The 22,122-nt window shown below is 37.1% G+C and overlaps 1 protein-coding gene across 2 annotated transcripts in view; it reads right to left on the reverse strand.

The window, feature by feature from the left end:
• Positions 1-19,328, reverse strand: part of LOC125244585 (tripartite motif-containing protein 16-like) — a 112,366-nt gene extending 93,038 nt beyond the window's left edge. The window contains exons 1-5 of one of the 2 annotated variants that reach the window (XM_048154683.1): positions 18,673-19,326; positions 9,345-9,440; positions 9,025-9,258; positions 3,199-3,358; positions 2,998-3,045 (exon numbers count right to left, since the gene is read on the reverse strand). In XM_048154683.1, coding sequence (XP_048010640.1) covers positions 2,998-3,045; positions 3,199-3,358; positions 9,025-9,258; positions 9,345-9,440; positions 18,673-19,245 — 1,111 coding nt within the window. In that variant the 5' untranslated portion in view covers positions 19,246-19,326. Of the gene's footprint in view, positions 1-2,997; positions 3,046-3,198; positions 3,359-9,024; positions 9,259-9,344; positions 9,441-18,672 lie in introns of both variants that reach the window. The other variant, XM_048154684.1, reaches the window with a different exon arrangement.
• Between the last annotated feature and the right edge of the window lie 2,794 nt (positions 19,329-22,122).

Here is a 22,122-nt window from a genome sequence, read left to right on the forward strand (position 1 = left end):
CATCAAAATAAAGCGTAACCCTAGAAAGGTCGGATCATTTGTTTTCTTGTTCTTGTTTTTGAAACTGAAAAACATTTAATTTATCACATATTCAACCTTTATTTTAACACTGATTAATAGAATTTGTAGATACAAGCTAATTTTCCTCATACAATATTATTATTTTATTAAAAATAGTATAAATGATATACAACTTGTTGTTTAATATGTAAATATGCAAAATTTAATTTCTATGTGTTTTTTGCATCAATACAGACTCTAAAAGTGCCTTCTAGTGGCTTTTCTTCTGTAATGAATAGAAAGAATTGCGTCAAAATGGCCAGAGCCATAAAAAAAAAACAAAAAAAAAAAACACAGACAACGGTTCTGGAAACACTTTGTCTGTACATAGTATGCTTTATTAACTAGGTGTAGGCTATATTGAATCCTTTAATGCATTAAGCCGGTTTAAAGCGGAACTCAGTAAGATTTGCGAAGCTCCCCCCACAGTTTCCTTCAGTGAATCCCACTGTCATAAATACTCCAAGCGCAGCTCTGGACTACAACGACTACAACGCTCACCAGCGCAGTAGTTTTGCAAATACAGTACAAGAAAGAGGAGGTGGGTAATTTGCAAATACAGTACAAGAAAGAGGAGGTGGGTAATTTTCGAAATTGTCTTATAAAGTCATAATATATACATTGTTTTTGAATTACCGTAAAGCATTTTGTCACTTTCGCGTGAACGTGAACATGAGGCGAGATTGTGTCGGGTCGGCGCCGCTCAACTTGCAAGTGCTGTTTTCTGGCGTAGACATGCCAGATGGGGTTAGCGCTCGCCTCAAACACACCACTACAAGTCAATTAACCATCGTAAGGACTTAGAAAACTATTTATGAAGGTAAAAAAAGTTACTTAGTTCTGCTTTAAGTGTGATGCATTTATATTCGGCCTGATCTGCTTGTCTACATAAGGCTGCTTTATTAATAATGAGTATACAGCTCGGTCTTTTAATATCACTGTCTTGATGCATGAAGTATTTTCTTTATAATGGTATTTTAGGAAAACGCTTAACTTGTAGGCTAATTAATTGTGTTCATATTGTGGGCTCATCTGCTTATGTAGCTAGGTATGTTTTATTACAGTAATAAGGTGTGTACTGAATTTGAAACCTTCAGTATCCCTGTATTAGTACATTAAGGGTTTTTCACGTTAAGTGCTTTTAAGAATGTCCCGCGTCGCTGCGGGCATGTTGTCGTCAGTATAGTGATAGCATTTCTCTAGGGTATCAGACCCGTAGTGAGTGAGTTGACTTTTTAACAGGAACAAGAGGGGAGCAGTAACTTTTTACATACATGCTGGGTACGATTAATGGTATATGATTTTATCATCTCATACATCTCTTATTTTAAGTGTAACCATAACCAGATATTGTCATTAAAACCTTTCAATTAATGTGCAAACTAGTTTTGATTTAGTATTAACATCAATGTGCTCCCTATTGCAATACAATATTGTCACACTATAGCAACGCTCTCCCACATATTTTGCTATTATAACTGCGCTTATTTCTGTTGTTCGTATAAGTAGCAGTGATAATAGACAAGAAATGTACAGTTTTCTACCATCTTGCTGATAAAGTTTCTTTAGTCATTCGGCAACCCTTACGGCCTAAACCCCTGTAGGCAGACCACCCTTACAGATGGTGCCGAAACCTGGGATCCCTTGCAGTGAGATTTCTGAAATTTACTTTGAACAGAATGAGGACATTTTTCACAGTTGATCTTGTGAATGAATTAAAGCTGACCTTCTGACCACAGAATGGGCATGTCTGTTTACATTGTTTAATGGTATAATAGGAAAAGTCTCCATTTGCATGAATTGCATGAAACACAATTTGGAAGGTTTTAAAGAGCTTCAATAGTCCCATTACTGTACAGTCTGAGAACATTCAGATCTCCTCAAGGATGGAAGGGAAAATTTCTGAAAAGAGTGACGTATTGTTTACTTTATGGAGCAAAAAAAGTTGAGCCTACCTTGTGCAAACTCAAGAAACAAAAACACCAAAAAAAAAAAAAAAAAATCAAAACATGGTGAAATAATTGAGGCTTGAAACTTCATAAGTTGTACGAGGCTATGTGATGTGACCACACATCTATTTTCAATTATAGATGTTAAATGTAAAGAAGTGCATTCTAAAAATGCAGAGCCACAAAAGTCTGAGGCAAAGATTCAGGATCTTCAAACACAGCTAGATAATTTACTAACTTAACAGTTAGCTCTGACTGAAAAGTGTAAAAAACACAAGAAGACCATTGCAGATCTCAAGGCTAAGCTAAATGCTCAAGAGTCCATGTCTCCCAAAATGCTTACCAGCAGTGTGACTACTTTATTAGTCTGGCTGTTTGATGAGAAAGATATTAAATATAGTTGCAATAAACTCTGTAATAATCCAAACAAATGTATCAGAGACTATTCTGTTGCGCAGAGCTAAATAAGAACTGAAGCACGGCTCACCAATCAGCAGTTGACCAATTACCGCCCATGTAGAGATTGAATATTCAAGCTGTTTATCCATTTTGGTTTTATTGTTTTTCCATTTGGCGGATTATAACAAAGTGTGATGAAAACAAAAATAAAAATTACGCAAGATTTGTTTATTTATTTATGAATATGTGATAAATGATCTTTTTTTTTTTTGTTTTTCCATTTCAAAGAAAAAAACGAGAAAACAAATTAGATGATTACGGACGGACCTTGAAGGCATTTACTGTACATTCAGTTAACCTTTAATTATTGGCTTAATTATTGGCTTATTTCTGCTTATTTATCCTTCAAATGTTTGATAAGTTGAAAATAATTCTTATAAGACCTCAGTACAGTTTACCAGATATCATGTGCTAATCATCATTTACATGATGAACTCTGAAATTCTTCTGTCATGTTTTCTTTTTCCTTCTACAGGAAGAACATGAACACACTCAGTGAGTTTATCTGCTTGTTTTCTTAGTGACTTACATTGTAGGAAGTCGTTCCTGGTCCTGGGAACAATGTTGGTGAAAGTGACTGTGGAAATCAACAGACAAGAAGAGTGTGATTATCATGTCAAGAGAAAATGATCCCTGCATCCGTTCCTAAGACATTTCTAATATGATCTTCTACAAGATATGAGATTATGGAGGATCATTTCTGAGAGCAGATGAATCTCCAGAACTTTACCTCTGTCAGAGATCTTCTTGAGCTCCTCTTTGCAGAAATCCTCCAGTTTGTCTCTCAGCTGAAGGACAGATTCTCTCAAGACATCAAAAGAGGAGAGACAACTGAAGGGATTGTGATTTACGTCTGTAGATTCAGGAGGAGCTGAGAGAGACTGGAAACTCTACAGAAAACAGAAATCAAAGCTCATAGAGTAAATTTGATTTATAGATTTGAATCTACGATGAGACGCCAAATGAGACGCCATTTATTTAACAAATAAATAAATATTGTCTGATTACCTGTGGCAATGGTTTTCATGAGTTCACACTTACAAATGATTGAATAGAGTAAAATAAATATATATATAATAAGCGTATTTGGCGTGCTGTCCAAGGAATTTAGCCCAAACCCAAAGTTCTCCTCATATCCCCAGCCGAGAGTGAGGAGCAGGTTGGCGGAGGGATGCAGAAAACTGTCGAAGTAACTATAGGCGAGTGGGCTCTCGTCTGTGTATATATTCCTCCTCTCGAGCTGATTAGAAAGATTGTTCGAATGTATTTCTCCTAAACTTTGTTTATAAAACAAGAAAGAATGTTGCTTAAATTCTCTTGTATGCAGACATGATGCAGACATCCAAGAGGCGGACAATTAACTGTTTGTACTAGTTTAATTAGTGACACTTAGCCTACATTTTAAAACCTTTATGGCAACAATATGGCAACATTTTTATTAAAAAATATTTATTTGAATAGGGCAACATTTGTATTTTAAAACCTTTATTTTAATGTGGAAACATGACACCTCATCCTACAATATTTCTATGATTAAATCGCTGACTCCTCCCCCATCAGCCAATCACTGTGTGTTTACTCCATAGCAATGAGGTCAACCCCACCCTTACTCTTAGCTTAAGACTTCAGTCTATTCCTTAGTAAAAGTTTGTCTCAGCAGCTTTGTGAATAGATTTTAAGAGAAAACTCTTAGCTAAGAACTTTTACTGCTATTTAGGAGAACTCTTAGTGGTAAGATAAAATGTTTTGTGAATACGGCCCCTGATCTGTAAGTCATTTATAAATGTTTATTCACTTGAAATCAAATAAATTATGCTTCTTAAAAATGGTGCTTTTGCAGACCCGCATGTTTGTCTTACAACTTCATGATACATCATTAAATTATAAACTACGGTGACTGGGAGGGGACATGTTCGGTTCATTTATTTCTGTCATGGCCTCGAGTCATTAATTCATGAGAATGTCATATTAACTTGTGGGAATGTGATTATAAGTCATGGACACAATCATTTTTTTCTCTGTTGAAAAGAGATGGTATCCATCCCTCCTGGGATGGTGCTGTTATTCTCTCTAGTAATATGTCACATTGTCATGTTTCAGCTCTAAGACTAACTGGGGCCCAGGTCAGGAAGCAGACAGACTGGCTAAACCGACCGTCTGCTAGATGTCTCACGTCACAGAAGTCATATAATTCCCAACACATAGAAACTCTTTCACCTAGATATTATCACATAGAGACTCTATCGGTACCCCGAACTAGTAAATACAAAAAACTCCAAAACCCATTTAAGGGTAAAAAATTTATTGATTTGCAACAAATATAAAACCAAAAATAATACTGATGAACAAATGATAAAGCTTGGGTTGCTAAATATTAGATCCTTTTCTTCAAAAGCACTTATTGTAAATGATATTATCACAGACAATAATCTAGATGTGCTGTGTTTGACAGAAACCTGGCTAAAACCGGACGATTACATTACTTTAAATGAGTCCAGCCCTCAAGATTACCATTATCGACACAAACTACGTCAGAAAGGCAAAGGGGGAGGTGTTGCTGTAATTTATAGTAATATCTTTAGTATTACTCAGAAGTCTTTCAAATATAATTCCTTTGAAGTGATGGTGCTTTATGTAACATTATGTAATGTAAGTGACAAATCCCTTCTGACATTTGTGCTGGCTACTGTATGCAGGCCACCAGGGCACCATCCAGACTTTATCAAAGAATATGCTGATTTTCTGTCGGAGTTAGTACTAGCTGTGGATAAAGTCCTAATTGTTGGTGATTTTAATATCCTTGTAGAAAATGAAAAAGACGCAATGGGATTGGCTTTTATTGACATTCTAAACTCTTTTGGAGTTAGACAACACGTGTCAGGACCCAATCATTGTCGTAATCATACTTTATATCTAATATTGTCACATGGAATCGACATTGATGCAGATGAAATTCTGCAGCAGAGCGATGACATCTCAGATCATTATCTAGTCTTGTGTATACTACATTTAGTCAAGGCTGCTAAACCACCACCCTTTCACAAATATGGCAGAACTAATCACTTCTACCACTAAAGATTGCTTTATAAATAATCTTCCTGATCAGTTTCATCTCTTTAGCATACCAGATAGCTTAGAAGAACTCGATGTTGCAACATAGACTATTGACTCTGTCTTTTCCAGCACATTAAACTCAGTTGCTCCCTTGCGCTTAAAGAAGATTAAGGAAATTAACCAACGCCGTAATACAACAAGCACACTCGGGCTCTTAAGAGAGCAACCAGAAAAATGGAGTGCAGCTGGAAAAAAAAATAGAAGTTTTTTGCATTCAGTGGAAGAACACATTTTTCCATACAGAAAGGCCTTAAAAACGGCTAGATCTAATTATTTTTCTAATCGTCTAAGAAAACAAACACCCAAGGTATTTATTTGATATAATGGCTAAATTAACCAGAAATAAAAATCACCTTCTGATGTTTCCAAACAGCACAGCAGTAATGACTTTATGAACTTCTTTACTTGCAAGATTGACAATATTAGAGAGAAAATTATAACCATTCAACCGTCTACTACAGTATCGCATCAGAAAGTGCATTGTAGTGTCCCTGATGAAAAATTCAATTAATTCACTGCTTTAGGAGAGGAAGAATTGTCTAAACTTGTTAAATCAACAACATGTATGTTAGACCCTATACCGACTAAGCTATTGAGATGCTTCCAGAGGTCATAGATCCTCGTCTTAATATCATTAATTCATCTTTATCACTAGGATACATAACGAAACATTTTAAGCTGGCTATAATTAAAAAAACAAAAAAACTTCTGCACGTAATAACCTAGAATACTTGATGGCTCCTCTGTTAAGTCTTCGTTGTCAGTCAGGAACCTGGGAAGGGGCGATGTGGATATGTGACAAGCAGGGCTGGGCGAGAGCTGTGAGAGAATGGCGCAAGAAGCTCCAGAAACATAAAGGAAGGAGCGACAACAGTGAAGGACGAGAGAGGACCAGGCCTGGACTATTTTATGTTTATTTTTTTTTATGTTAACTGTATATGTTTAATAAAACACAAAATATCACCTTGAACATACTTCCGCTTTCTGCATTCTTCACAACACTTAAAGCCATTTGAAGCTGCACTGAAACTGTAATTTTGACCTTTAGCCATTTGGAGGTGATTGAAGTCCACTATAAAGGAGAATAATCCTGGAATGTTTTCATCAAAAACCTTCATTTCTTTTCGACTGACGAAAGAAAGACATGAACATCTTGGATGACATGGGGGTGAGTAAATTATCAGGAAAAGTTTATTTAAAAGTGGACTAATCCTTTAATTCCACCCTTATTTTGTCATTCTTAAATTAAATATAATTATTATTATAGGCATGGGCTATTATTATTATTATTTTAGGCTACTTAACATTGAATGGTCCATGCTTGTGGATTTGGATATGCCGTGCCCGGTGGATGCCATTTAGCCCTTTGCCTTGCAATAATTTCATAGCGCATCACTGCATAATCGACGTGCTGCGAGGATAATAAAAGATTTGTTAGATTAGATTCCTCATCTCATAAAACATATTGTTTTAGACGAAATACTAATTTTTTCACTATGGGCCACAAGAGAAAAATTAGATTAGATCTCTCATCATCTCTATGAATATGCACCATTAATGCAGCGGCAGATGACGGACGCTCTTTTAGTTTCTGTAGTGAATAATTGACTGGTGTTTGAGACTTCTGCACCGACATTTACTCTCACACAAAGTTTGCACATTGCTTGTTATATCCACTGGCTTGCCTTCATGGTTTAAAATATTGCAATGTGGCATTTTTCTTCATCGCCAGTTGCTTGTAAAATGATCGACAATTCACATTTCGTGGGTGTCATTTCTCGTAATAATAAAAGTAATTAAATAAATGAGTAAATAAGTAACAAGCAAACTGGAACTTGTTTTCTTAACATTTCTGTGAATAATTTGTTGATGCAGGTAAAAAAGGACTTGATTTTTTTTCAATGATTTGTAAGTGATTAATATATCAACTAATAATAAACAATCATCTACTAACAATCTGTTTGATTATTTCATGATTTACTATTTTTTAAGATAACTTAGAACATATTTATCTTTTATTAATCATTATGAACATATAGTCATGTTTTGTATATGATTAGATCATTATTAACTAATAACTTAAAAATGACTTGTTATTGAACATTATTATAAAGTGTTACTCATTATCCTAATTAAATGCATCAGTCATCATCTTATTTAAAATTTCATCATCAATTTAAAAATGACAGAATTTTAGAGCAAGCTGTAACAGTGTGGTCAAAAAAGGATAGCAGATGAGGATCTAATTGCAGCACAGGACACAGGTACTATACACAGGAAAAGGAACAAAACTAGCTTTTGTTTATGGATTCCACCATAACCATAACTCCACCTCTGGAACTGGGGGCTCGGAAGACAAAGGCAGATCCAGTGGGAGCAAAGACAAAGGAGAAACCGGAGGGAAGCAGGTGCCCTGTGGAGCAGAGGGGTGGAGGGCTGAGTCACAACCGGTGGTCTGGAGGTCTGTGGTGAAACATGGATGGAAGCTGAATGAAGCTAGTGGAATGGGAGGAGCCGAGGAGCTGGACGATCGGGATTTGGATGACCTCCACGGTTGGAATGCAGGAGCTTGGAGGTTGGACGAAGGTTAGAGACAAAGGAGCCAGGAGGCTGGGCGGGACCAGCAGAGGAAGGAGGACCAGGGAACTATTCGGAACCAGAAAATGCAGTAGGCCTGGTGGGACCGGTGGAGAAGAAGAGAACTCAAGGTTGGGAGAATAGGCAGGAGTCCATTCCAGAATATGTAGGTCAATGAGTGCTAGCTCGGGGACCACCATATTTGGGATCCTTCTCCTCTTTACTCACTGTGAAGGGGGAAACACAGCTGGAGAGCAGACTCCACATACTCACAGAATGTCCTTTGAGGGCCATACAAAGGCAGGCACGCTTCTGTCTGCTCTTTGAGGCCGGCGTGATATAAGGTGCACAGGAGTCATCTGGGTAGTGTGCCATGTGATCTAGATGGAGATACTCATGGGTGTGATCCTTAAAGAAAATGGTCAAGCAATTAAGAAAATGAAAATCCATTTCATAAGGTTTGAAGATCACCTGAAGTAAATTTGGACAACATTACTCAGAATTGGTACTATCAAGATTTCACCATGATGTAAGAAACCAGAAGGGAAAATTTGGTTTAAAAAAGTTTAAATGTTCTGGAAGTTTTGAACTGTTTGTGGTACTAGTGGAGTTTGGCAGCTAAATATATATCCCAGAAGAGCTCAGAACATTTTTCCTAAGAGACTTCCAGAGCTGAAATGCATTTATAAGTGTCGTCTATTTTAAACCAAGATGATTAGATGAGGATCTACCTTATGATTATATAACACAACACAGAATTCCTGACAACACTTCAGTCAAAGGCTCATTCTGCTCTCATGAAATGTTTCTCTGTGAGTCTCTTGCTCAAGTCCACTATGATCCTGTTCTTCTAGATCTCTGTTACCTGCAGGAAATGGATGTGATCCTGTGTGTGTGAAAGCTGCTCCAGCTCAGCATCTCTCCTCCTCAGATCATTGATCTCCTGCTCCAGTCGCTCCAGTCGTCCTTCAGCTCGACTCACTGCAGTCTTTTCCTGATCTCTGATCCGCTGTGTGGCCTCAGAGCGGCTTCTCTCAATGGAGCGGATGAGCTCAGTGAAGATCCTCTCACTGTCCTCCACTGCTGTCTGTGCAGAGCTCTGTTAGGACACACATCACAATCACACAGTGGCTTCAGTGAGTCCTGACTGAGACTTCTCAAACTTCTCTTCTTCTCCAGACTCACCTTATAAGACTCCACAGCCTCTCTCAGCTGTTGAAGATCTTTCTCTCTCTGCTGGATCCTCTGCTGGAACGACTTCTGTGTCTCCTTCAGCTGGTTCTGCAGCACAAACCAAGAACAGAGATACCAGTTTGTACTACTTTTACTATAACTGTCAGGGTTATATCACTCTAGTTTATTTTATTTTAACTAGTATTTTAGATTACTAGTTTATTTTAGTAATCTAGTTTATTCTTGGTTTTGTGACAAAGCCCTGATGCTTCTGTATTGAAATGTCTTTGTGCAATCTTTTGTCTGTGTGCCTTGTGTTACGCCTGCCTGTTGCCCCCTGCTGGCTCCGCTAGACAGTGCAGATGTTAGTTGGGCGACAGGTGCATTCTATTAGTAATTAACCCTCTAATATGGCGTTTGGTATAAGATCTGTGCACTCTAGAGTAAAGGCTGGTTCACACTGTGCGATTTTGGCTACGATTTGGTCGTCTGAGACAAATTTTGCAAATACTAAAAGATTCCTATAATCCTAGTCTAAAATCTGTAGTCTTTGATCTCTAGTTTGACATGTTCACCGACAGCCGGTTAATGACCATTGCGATCAAATTTTACCTCAGACGAAATTCTGGCAGTGTCAGAAGATTTGGTGCACAATCCTCCAGTGTGACTTCTCCTACGATGAACGTCAAATTGTCTTAGTTTTTCAAGACAAGCCGTGTTCAAAATTAACGACAGAGATGTCTTTTTTAGCCACCATTTGAGTACCGCGTGTAATGCAGCTCACAGTCAACGTTTTCATGCACACGTCTGTTTTTAACACGTCTTGACTGTCGTACAATCTGACACAAAAGACAGCTGAGATCCCACAGTGTGACATGAGGATCATGTTAGTACAGTCTGACAAGAAACTATCGTAAAGGACTGTTACAAATCACACAGTGTGAACCAGCCTTAAGTCTCTCTCTCAATTTGACGTGTTTTTTTTTCCCCTAGACGTTGGTTTTCTTTTGATTGTTTAATAATTGTTTTCTTGTTTTGTTAATAAATTGGTTTATTGTTTGAACCATTTGTTGTTTGCCTCTTTTATGTTGCGGTATATGAGCCAGCCGTAACATAAAAATGGGGGCTTGTTCCGGATTTTGAGCGTTTGTTTGAGGGAGTATTTTTATTGTCTCTTCAGGATTTCTTGAGGATTGGCTTGCACTCCAGTTAGTTAGAGTGTTTCAGCTGGGCTGCGTGTGAGTGGTCCTTCCATCTGAACACTGTTTGTTGTTTTGTTGATTTTCTTTGTATTTTGTTTGGAGTTTTTGGAAGGAAATCCTGGGTGGGGGTACGCTTCTCGCGCAGCTGAACTCATTTGGAGAACGGTTGTTACGAGGTTTAGCGTTTCAAGTCGCCTCGAGCCTGGCAGTCCTTTGAAGACTAGTTAGGTTAGTTTCAACAAGCAGGCATATCGGAGATGTAAAGCCAATGGAAATCCTGGTGAGTACTCTATTTTCTCCCTGTTTATCACATAAATTGATTATAAAGAGAGCATGTTTTTGCGTGTTGGTATTATGTGCTAGTTATGCCAATTTAGACGAGGAATTAAGTGGATGTTTGTGTATACTGGTTAAAATGTGAAACTTAGCTTTGTTTACACAAAAATCTTGTGTTAGGAACAACAGCAGGTTATAGATGATTAGTGAATCAGGTTGAAATCGCTGTTGTAGCCTATTGAGTACAACCGTTGTTTACTATTTGTAAATAAACACTGCATCGCTGGGTAATGCAGGTTGTACGAATTCCTAATATAAATCGGCATTGTTTTTCCACTTTAAAGCACTAGAATTGTATTGAAACATTGACTTTACGGCCTGTGGAGATTAAGTTGAATGATAAAACTAGTAAATTTGGTTTTGAGTTTGTTCATTCATCTTATTTGTTTCTAGTGGTGTTATAGTGGATTATTGAGCTAGGCTGTATGAAATGTTATGTCAGTATGGGTAATATTGAATAATGATTTAAGTCTAGGATGTTTTCTGGTACTTAATTCTTTTTTTAGGGAGGTTTATTAGGATTATTTGGATTTATTGTGGGCAATTTATTAGCTAATCTTCATTGTGTAATTTTTCTGCTAGTTCAAAATGATTTCCAATGAGGAATTGAATGTAGAGCTTTCTGAATAGTTTCTAGATAGGTGCACCAAAGAACAACTTTTAGAACTCTCAGAGAGTCATTATATTGTTTTGACTAGTAATGATAAGAAGCGCAAGGAAGATTTGTTAAAGGCTGTTAAAAGCCAGTTGATAGCCAAGGGAATTCTAGGGTAACACTTTAGAATAACTCACGCTATGAAGCATTAGTTAAGCATTAGTAAATAGTCAATTCATCATTTATAAAACATTAATAGACATTAGTAAGCCATTTATAAATACAGCTATAAATGCTTTGTTCTTGATTTATAAGCATATCTATAATGAGTTTAATAATTGTATTTTCATACTTTATTAATGATCAATTTATCATTTCTAAATTATGTATTACATTATTCACAAACGAGTTATTTAGGAGTTGTCAGTGGTTCATAAGATCATTTAGGAAGTGTAAGTAAATGATTAATAAAATATTTAAACGTACATTTATGCATCTTATTATTTAGACATATAGTATTAGTTACTTAGTGTGTTAATAAATGCTTTATTAACATATTCCTAGTGTCAAAACTACCTCGGTACTAACTTTAAAACATTAGAGAACAGCAGTGCAGAACATCACTGAACTTTAAATCTCATTTATAAAAGCTTTACAAAGCATAAACAGTCCTCACTTTAGATGAGCTCACAAAAATAGTTAACTGACCACTTCTAAACGTTTTATAATTACTGAATTAATCATGAATTGCAGTAGGAATATGTGTTAATAAAACATTTACTTACACACTAAGTAACTATTACTATGTGTCTAAATAATAAGATGTATAAATGAATGTTTAAATAGTTTATTAATCATTTGCTTACACTTACTAAATGAACTACTGACAACTCCCAAATAACTGGTTTGTAAATAATGTAATACTTAATTTAGAAATGATAAATTGATTATTAATAAAGTATGAAAATACAATTATTAAACACATTATAGATATGCTTATAAATCAAGAATAAAGCAATTATAGCTGTATTTATAAACCACTTACTAATGTCTATTAATTAGTTAATAGACATTAGTAGTTAATTAACTATTAACTAATGCTTAATTAATGCTTCATAGTGTGCAGTTATTATAAAGTGTTACCAATTCTTGTTATAGGAGATGAGACTTTTGGTAAGGTACTGTCTCCATGTGTAGAGAGAGATTTAATGTCAAAAGAAAAACAAACACAGTTTGAAATAGAGAGACTATCATTTGAAGGTACTCAAGCATTAAAAGATAAGGAATTGGAAAAACGAGTTCAGTTCAAAAAATTTGAGCTTGAACAGGAGCGTGAGTGTGCTCAGTTTGAGTTGAAAAAATTTAGAGTATGCACGTGAGAGTGAACGTGAACGGAGGCAGTATGAGATGAGAAAGCTAGAGCTTGAACTGGAAGTTTGGAAAGCTGAAGCTTCTAAATCCGTTCAGGTTGCGCAGACTTCTTTTGATGTTGGTCGAAACATTAAGATGGTTCCTCCATTTTGTGAACGTGATGTAGACAAGTATTTTTCCCATTTTGAAAAAGTTGCTTCTCTAAAATGGCCAGAAGAAGTTTGGACTTTACTTCTACAGTGTATTTTGACAGGGAAGGCTCAGAAAGTGTTTGCTTCTCCTTCTGAAGAAGAAAGTGCTGATTTTAAACAAGTAAAAACAGCCATTTTGAGAGCATATGAGTTAGTTCCCGAGGTTTATCGCCAATGATTTCGGGGTTACAAAAAAACTTGAAAAACAAACTTATGTTGAATTCGCTTGGGAAAAAGAGATTATGTTTACAAGATGGTGTCAGTCTCAGAAAGTAGAAACTTTGAACCAGTTGAGGGAGTTAATTCTGGTAGAAGAATTTAAAAACTGTGTGCTCTGTGTCTACTTATTTGAATGAACAAAAGGCCTTGACCTTAGCTAATGCGGCTGTGTTGGCTGATGAATTTGTTCTGACTCACAGAATTTCTTTTCCTGATAGAGCATCAAGTGATCAGAGTAAAAAGTCATTTCGGAATCGGTGGACACCTTCAGTGATTACATCAGGCACTGTGCCAGGTGTGCCCCCTGTGAGTCAGAATGTTTCATCAGATAAGAAAGGTAAGGTAGTCTGTTTTTATTGTCACAAAGTAGGACATAAAATCTCTGAATGTAATGCTGTCAGCTAAGCCAGTTGGATTAGTTGGGCTTGAACCACTGAGAATACATGCATACGAACAGAATTCTGTGGGTAAGAAGGCGATATTAACTCAGGTAGATGTTGGGAATCATTATACAGAGTATGCTCCATTTATTACTACTGGTATCGTGTCTCTGCCAGGGCAAGAGGGAAAAGTTTCTGTGCAAATCCTGAGAGACACAGGAGCTGCTCAGTCCTTCTTGTTAGAAGGAATTCTTCCACTCCTGTTTCCTTCCTGTGCTGTTACTCGAGCCAGAGGAAAACAACTCAAAGCTGACCGACTGTGTGAAGGTGAAGTTTCTTTACGTCCTGCCAGTAAGGTAACTATAGAGAGAACTTTACCTGTTCATTCTGAGAATTATGTTGATGAAAGTGGTCTTCTACCATCAGATGAAGTTGATGGTGTGACAGTTGAAAATGAACCACTTGGTATGACCTTAACAGACAACATCACTTAGGATTCATCTGACTATTCTGAGGAGTCTGTCTCTTGGATGAAAGGAAAATCAGAAAATCTTTTGTCCTCTATTTTGAATGTCTCTCGAGAGAACTTGATTCAAGAGCAGCTAGCTGATGTAACTCTTAAACCTTTGTTTTCAATTATTTGTATTGAAGGAGATATTGAGACTCTGCTACCTTCTTGCTACTTTCTAAAAGAGGGGTTGTTGCTTAGACGGTGGGTCAGTGAAACTGAACCAATCACTTAAGCTTATGTTCAAGTGGTAGTTTCTCTTAAATTTAGACAATCTGTGATCAGGTTAGCTCATGATGGAGTGGCTGGACATATGGGGGTGAGGAAAACCTATGATCGATTGCAACATAAATTCTTTTGGCCTGGATTAAAGAGATGTGGCCAAGTTTATTCGAACTTGTCATGTGTACCATCTCACTGGTAAGCCAAACCAGAAAATCCCTGTGGCTCCTCTCCAACCTATTCCAGCAATGTCAAAACCATTTGAGTATTTGCTCGTTGATTGTGTGGGTCCCTTACCTAGATCAAAGACTGGTCATCTGTATTTACTAACAGTTATGTGTTTATCTACTTGATATCCAGCTGCATATCCTGTCAGGTCCATCACTACAAAATCTATTCTCAAAGCTTTAACTGATTTTATGTCAACATTTGGCATTCCCAAAATTATCAAGTTTGACCAAGGCTCTAATTTTATGAGCCGTCAGTTTGTTAAGGCTTTGCACCAATTAAAATCAGCCATAACATTTCCAGTGCATACCACCCTCAGAGTCAAGTGGCCCTTGAAAGATTTCATCAGACCCTGAAGTCATTGCTGCGGTCATATTGTGTGGAACTTGGGTCTGATTGGGAGGAGGGGCTGCCTTGGCTGCTTATGGGTGTTAGAGAGGTTATTCAGGAGAGTACTGGATTTAGTCCAAATGATTTGGTATTCGGACATGAAGTTCGTGGTCCCAGTGCAGTTCTTGCTGATAACTGGATCCCCACTGAACCATCCCAAAATGTTCTGGATTACATTAGTGGTTTTCGATATCGGCTGTATGAAGAAAACTGGGGAAATCGCAGAGTATGATGGAGAGGTTGTTTAATAAACAAGCAGTGTCTCGAAAATTTGAGGTTGGAGACCAAGTACTAGCTTTGTTGCCTCTTGTAAATAACCCTTTTCAAGCCCGTTTTGCAGGTCCTTATCCTGTCCTTAAATGCCTCCCTGAACAGAATTATCTGCTGAAAACCCCAGAACGACGTAAGGGGGTACAGGTTTGCCATATAAATCTTTTAAAGCCCTATTTTCCTCCCACATCTTCTGTTGGGTTGGTAACCACAGTGTTAAATGAGTCATCACATTTGAGTGGGAAGGGGACTTCCTCTTCAAAGATTACTTCCTTGGATTGTATTAGGGATGACTGCGTCAATCTTCCTTCCCGAGGTTTTATTGAAGGACGATTGAATAACTTTGAGATGTATGCAAAATTGGTCCATCATTTACCCCATCTCTCTCAGTCTGAGAAAAATTACATTCTTCAGTTAGTGGAGTCTTTTCCTAACTTGTTTTCTGATGTGCCTTGTTGCACTACAGTTATTGAATATGACATTGATGTGGGTACTGCTTTACCAATTAAGCAGCATGCATAAAGGGTAAATCCTATGAATCGTGAATTGTTGAAAAAAGAGGTTGCTTACTTATTGAAGAACAACTTGGCTGAGGCCAGCTTTAGTGCTTGGAGTTCCCCTTGTCTTCTTGTAAACAAGCCAGATGGATCCTACAGATTTTGTACAGACTATCGTAAGCTAAATTCCATCACTAAGCCCGATTGTTATCCTTTACCCTGCATAGATGATTGTGTGGACCGAGTGGGGTCTGAGAAGTTTGTGAGCAAATTTGACCTTTTAAAGTGGTACTGGCAGGTCCCACTGACTGCTAGGGAAAGGGAACTTTCTGCATTTGTGACACCTGATGACTTCCTCCAATACCGTGTTATGCCATTCAGGGTTTGAAATGCTCCAGCCACCTTCCAGCGCAGTGTTAACAAGGTGTTGTCTGGATTATCTGGTTGTGAGGCTTATTTGGACGTTGTGGTCTTGTTTAGCTCGTCTTGGGCAGATCACCTAGTCCAAATAAGGAAGTTATTTGTTTGTTTGACCGAGGCCTCTTTAACTTTAAATCTGGCAAAATGTTAATTTAGAAAAGTTACCGTCACTTATTTAGGTAAGATAGTGGGGAATGGACAGGTTCGTCCAATTGATGCGAAGATTGAGTCTATCTGTGCTTTTCCAGAACCTACAAATCGCAGAGAATTGCGTAGGTTTCTGGGAATGGCTGGGTATTATTGTGGGTTTTGCCCAAATTTTGCATCCATTGTGGCACCCTTGAATGACCTTATGAGTACTAAAGTACCTTTTGAGTGGACTACTGTTTCTCAGCAGGCATTTGATGGAGCCAAAGCCCTGTTGGCTAGTGGTCCCATGCTTGTTGCACCAGATTTCTCTCTGCCTTTTTGCTTAGCTGTAGATGCAAGTGATACTGGAGCTTTCTTTTACAGAAAAGTCAGGATGGAGAAGAACATCCAATCTATTATTTTTACAAAAAAATTCAATCTCCATCAGCAAGTTTACTCTGTTGTGGAAAAGGAAGCGCTTGCCCTTGTTCTGGCTATTCAACATTTTGAAGTTTATTTGGGATCTTCTGCCAGTCCAATTGTGGTCTATACAGACCATAATCCTTTGGTGTTTTTACATCGAATGAAAAATCATAACCAGAGGATAATGAGGTGGAGTCTCATTTTACAACCATTTTCCCTTGACATTAAACACATTCGCGGCAGCGAAAATGTTATTGCTGATGCAAGCGTGAGATTGTATATTCTGTTGTTTGTTCCCGTTTTTCCTTCTCTTCTCTTTCTATCCTGTTTCCTAGGGCCCAGGAAGCTGGAACCAAGTGGAGTGGGGAACAACTGGTGGAAATTTCTTTTTTTTTTTTTTTGCATTCCTAGAGGAATACTTTTGTGGGGGAGGTGTTACGCCTGCCTGTTTCCCCCTGCTGGCTCTGCTAGACAGTGCAGATGTTAGTTGGGCGACAGGTGCATTCTATTAGTAATTAACCCTCTAATATGGCATTTGGTATATAAGATCTGTGCGCTCTAGAGTAAGTATCTCTCTCAATTTCTCTCTCATATATATATATATATATATATATATATATATATATGTAAATATATATATATATATATATATATGTAAATATATATATATATATATATATATATATATATATATATATATATATATATATATATATATATATATATATATATATATATATATATATATATATATATATAATATATATATATATATATATATATATATAGGAATATGTAAATATTATTTTTTTTTCTAAATATTACTTTCCTTTATTGATTGTTTGTGTCAGAGAATATTTAGTTACCACACACGCATGTTTTTTTTCCCCCTAGACGTTGGTTTTCTTTTGATTAATAATTGTTTTCTTGATTTGTTAATAAATTGGTTTATTGTTTGAACCATTTGTTGTTTGCCTCTTTTATGTTGCGGTATATGAGCCAGCCGTAACACTTGTTTCATATTCAAAGTGTGGTGTTCGGATTCCGGCACTCATGTCTAGTTTGGTTTTGGTTCTATGCCAGGATTCAGACATTCATGCTCCACGTGTTTGTCTTCTATTGTGAGCACACAGAACGAGCATAACTAATAAAAGCCCTTAACTTCTGCATTACCGAGTCTTCGCTTCATCCTTTCACCTCACCCAAATCCAGTAACAGTAGAATTAATAACCAATGGCTGTAGGTTCAAACTCCTGAAGGAATGATTGATTAGTTTCCACCATCGAACATGAATTTACATGAAGCACATGGCCTGTTTCACACTGCAAACATAAGTATCATAAAAGTGAAACTGACACAGATGTAGTGCTTCACACTGACAGTGTTTCCGTTGTGTAACAGCTAAGGCTCTATATGACCAAAAAAAAAAAAAAAATTGGATTACTCGATCACTACATTGACTGATTCTTGATCAACATTTTATAACCGATGGCAGTTATTAGTAATTAACAGAAATGCTCATTCTAATTTACATGAAGACAGGCATCACATTTCTATCAAAAATTGATTTAGAAAACACAGAACAGAAGCCAAAGCCTGAAGTGAAGCTATAAACAATGGAGTTCATATGGACTGAGACAGATTTACTCAAAAGAAAGTGTTTTTGTCTGTCGCTGCATCTAACTTGTTATTCTTGACAGAGATATATTTTGTCAAACAACCAGTTAATATTTTCCATTTTATGTTGCTTATTCAAAGCTTGTTTTACAAAAATGGTGCCTTTCAATATATTTTCTGTTAAGTTCAATATGGAGCATAAATACACTCAGCAGTGAAAGTCCAGCAGCTCTTGTTCACTTCTGCTGACGTCTGCAGTGTGAATGATGTTACCTGATCACATGGGTGCCAATATAAATAGTGTCAACATTATTTCATCGGTGTCTAGATTATATTTCATACCTGATTCTCTGTCCTCTGTGCTGCAGCTGATACAGTGTCATGGTTTTTATGTTCATCCATCGGACAAAGCAGGCATATACACTTCTGGTCAGTGCGGCAGAAAACCTCAAGGAGTTTATCATGTGTTTGGCAGATCATCTCCTGCAGTCGTCCAGTGGCTTCAGTCAGATTGTGTCTCTTTCTTTTAAAGAAACTCTCATGTTCTTCAAGGTGATTCAGACAGTAAGAGTTCAGACACTCCAGACAGGACTTGACGGCTTTGTATTTTATTCCAGTACAGACGTCACACTGCACATCTCCATCTCCAGCATAACAGTCAGCAGGAAGTTTTCTCTTCTTCAGTTTCTCCACCACTTCAGCCAGCATGGTGTTTTCAGCTAAAGCAGGTCTTGGACTGACGGTCTGTCTGCACTGAGGGCAGCTGTAGACTCTCATCTGATCCTCCTGATCCCAGCGGCCTGTAATACAGCTCTTACAGTAACTGTGTCCACAGGGAATGGTCACTGGATCCTTCAGGAGGTCCAGACACACTGGACACTTGAACTCATCCTGAGAAATTCCGACTTCTGCCATTTTACCACATGAACACAGAGACACAAACACACAACAGCTCAACTGCACTTCAGTTTCAGTTTCTCTGAACTGAAGAGTTTCCTGTTTCCTGTTTCTGAGTGACGTTTGAAAAAAAGTGTAGTGTGTTTCTGTCTACATTATGAATGGATAATTGAAAGTATGGGATATCCAGAAAAATCAAATTAATCTAAATTAATACCATAAAAACCAATTGTTAAACAAACAATACTCTGATCACAGATCTGGCTAGTGTAAACAGCATCATTTAAAGACATTTTCCCAGCAGACCTGAGTGTCATAATGCTCACAACACAGCAGACTGTGTAAACTCAACTGCAACAGCAGATTATAGTGCAATATTTTCTGATGATGCTTAAACACCAGCAGTCAGATCTGACCACTAACATTCAGTGTATCTGGCCAATTTTTCTCCTAAGGGCATAAAATCTTAACAGGTTAAAGTCATCTGCAACAACTATCTGGCTAAGACCATTAAAGAAAAATTAAGATAGTATCATCAAGGTCCAGTCTTCTGTAACAATGTATGCAGATAATCCAAGGTAGACAGATGAATCAAGTTTCCAAAAACTCAAAAGGTTTAATGCTAACTCAAAAAAGCAGAGACTGAACAAAGTGTAAAGGGAAGAGTGCAGGTTAAATCATAGACAGAAACGAGATGATAAATGACGAACAGCTGAAACAACTGACCTAATTATGATGGTAACCATGGAAACAAAGTAGTGGTGGGAAACAGGAACAAATCAAAATACAAACTGAAAGTCCAAGCATAAACTGAAACGTTACAAAATCCAGGCGGAAATCCCCAAAATGGCCCCAGTGCTTGGAGATTTTCCCAGGTAACATAACGCTCAGACAACTACAGACTGTCCATGTCTCTGTAAACTAAAAAAAAAATGTTCTCCTAATGGCATAAAATCTTAACAGGTTAAAGCCATCTGCAACAACTGTCTGGCTAAGACCATTAAAGATAAATTAAGATAGCACCATCTATCTTAATGTAATGTGAAGGCCATTCACACTTCACAGCACTCGTAGCTACATGGCCTCCCAGTGTAGCACCGGAACTAAAATTATACAACACAGAATATGTGTAAATAATTGACTGTTTTGTCGCAGATGTACAGGACAGGAAATGAAAATCTTGCTGAAGGTCCATGAAAGACATATTGCGATAGAAACTCGAACTTTTTACTATATAGTGACCTTTAATTTGCAGTGACTATATTGCATTGGATGTGTCAGTGTCGCTTAGCTCACATCTGATTGGTACAATTTCGGTTTGAGATCTCTGAACCAGAACAAAACCTGCCCCAGAGCAGGTTAGCCGATCAGCCAAGCTACTTTCATGGTACATAAACCCCAGGATTGAGTTATTTTTGAACAAAACCCGCAACATTTGTGGCGTGGAGGGATCAGAAATAAACAAAAAACTGGAGCCAAAAGATCAAGACTTTATTTTGCCAACGCGTTTCGGCACACAGGCCTTTGTCAGGGCTAAAAAAGCTCTTTTTTTTTTTTTTTTATAACCAGTGAAGTTCAAACAGAATGGCAGTAATGGGAGCTGAGCAGAACTCTAGCAGCTGAGTTTTGTATATAATGAAGCCTGGAGATGGAGCTGACAGGTAAACCAATAAAGAATTAAGGCATTGCTAAAGTCGAGACGTGAAGATGTGAATGCATGTATCAGTGTTTTGGCATCCTTAAGGCTGATGAAGGGGAGAAGTTTAGCAGCCAAGGTGATAGAATTGAGCTTTTGTTGAGTGCAGACACAGTGAATCCACCTGTTCATTGGGTGGGGGATAGATACCAAAGTTTATACCAAACATTTCATAACACACCTCTCCATGATATGAGGGGTTTATCTTATTTTAACTTTAATAAAATGCTTCCATTTTCACTTTTCTACTGTCCAGTGACAATTCATGAAGAAAACCTGCTGGAAGCCTACTGTTGCTATAGTAACCAGCACAACTTTAACATGTAATAACTGATTGAAAGATAAACAGCGCATTCTTATTTCAGTGTTGTTCTACAAGCAGATGACACTTTAAAATCAGTCAGAGCTATAGAAATGTATATTCATATTTCAGTAGCGTGCAGTGACTTCTTTATAAATGAGACGGGCAGTGTTTTTGAACAAATCTCTTGAATAAATGATTGAATGACAAACAATTTCATCATTCACTTTATTTGAAGCATCAAGTTACTTTCAAAAGCTGCTTTACTCACTACTGTAGTGTTTATATCTGAACTATAAACTTTTATATACTTCTGTGAGATTTTTAATCATTGTAAGACAGAAATAATGATACTGTGATGTTAAAAAGACTGTTTGTGAAGCTGTTTCATACCTGTACATGACAACTGCTCTCTCTGGCTCAATGGCAGCGGCAATAGACAGAGACGAATCGTTGACATTTAGGAATAAAATCACATCAGTGTTTGAGATCATGATCTTTTAACGATTAATCATGCAGGTCGAACTTATTGTATAATATAATAAATATATTATACGTATAGTGTGATAAATACTTGTATATTAAATATAGGCTACTATAATACTATAATAATACTATACTATAATAAAATATAACTATTCTTTAAAAAGTAAGATGAAATGCAAATTGATGACTTTAACAAATGCATATACTATCATTAACAACCTCAGATAGTTACAGTATGTCTGTCTTTAACAGTTTATAAGTTTTCGTAAAAAAATACATTTCTCTATGGAGAAATTTAAATACTATTAAAATAGTTTCAGTTATGACTTCTTCCCCATTTGATTTAGTGTAGTTAGTTTTGTATCAAATACAATGTGATTTTCCTTTAATCGAGATCTGGCAGCACCAGCAC

Source organism: Megalobrama amblycephala, linkage group LG14 (genome assembly GCF_018812025.1).
Source record: "Megalobrama amblycephala isolate DHTTF-2021 linkage group LG14, ASM1881202v1, whole genome shotgun sequence".
Taxonomy (NCBI): Eukaryota; Metazoa; Chordata; class Actinopteri; order Cypriniformes; family Xenocyprididae; genus Megalobrama; species Megalobrama amblycephala.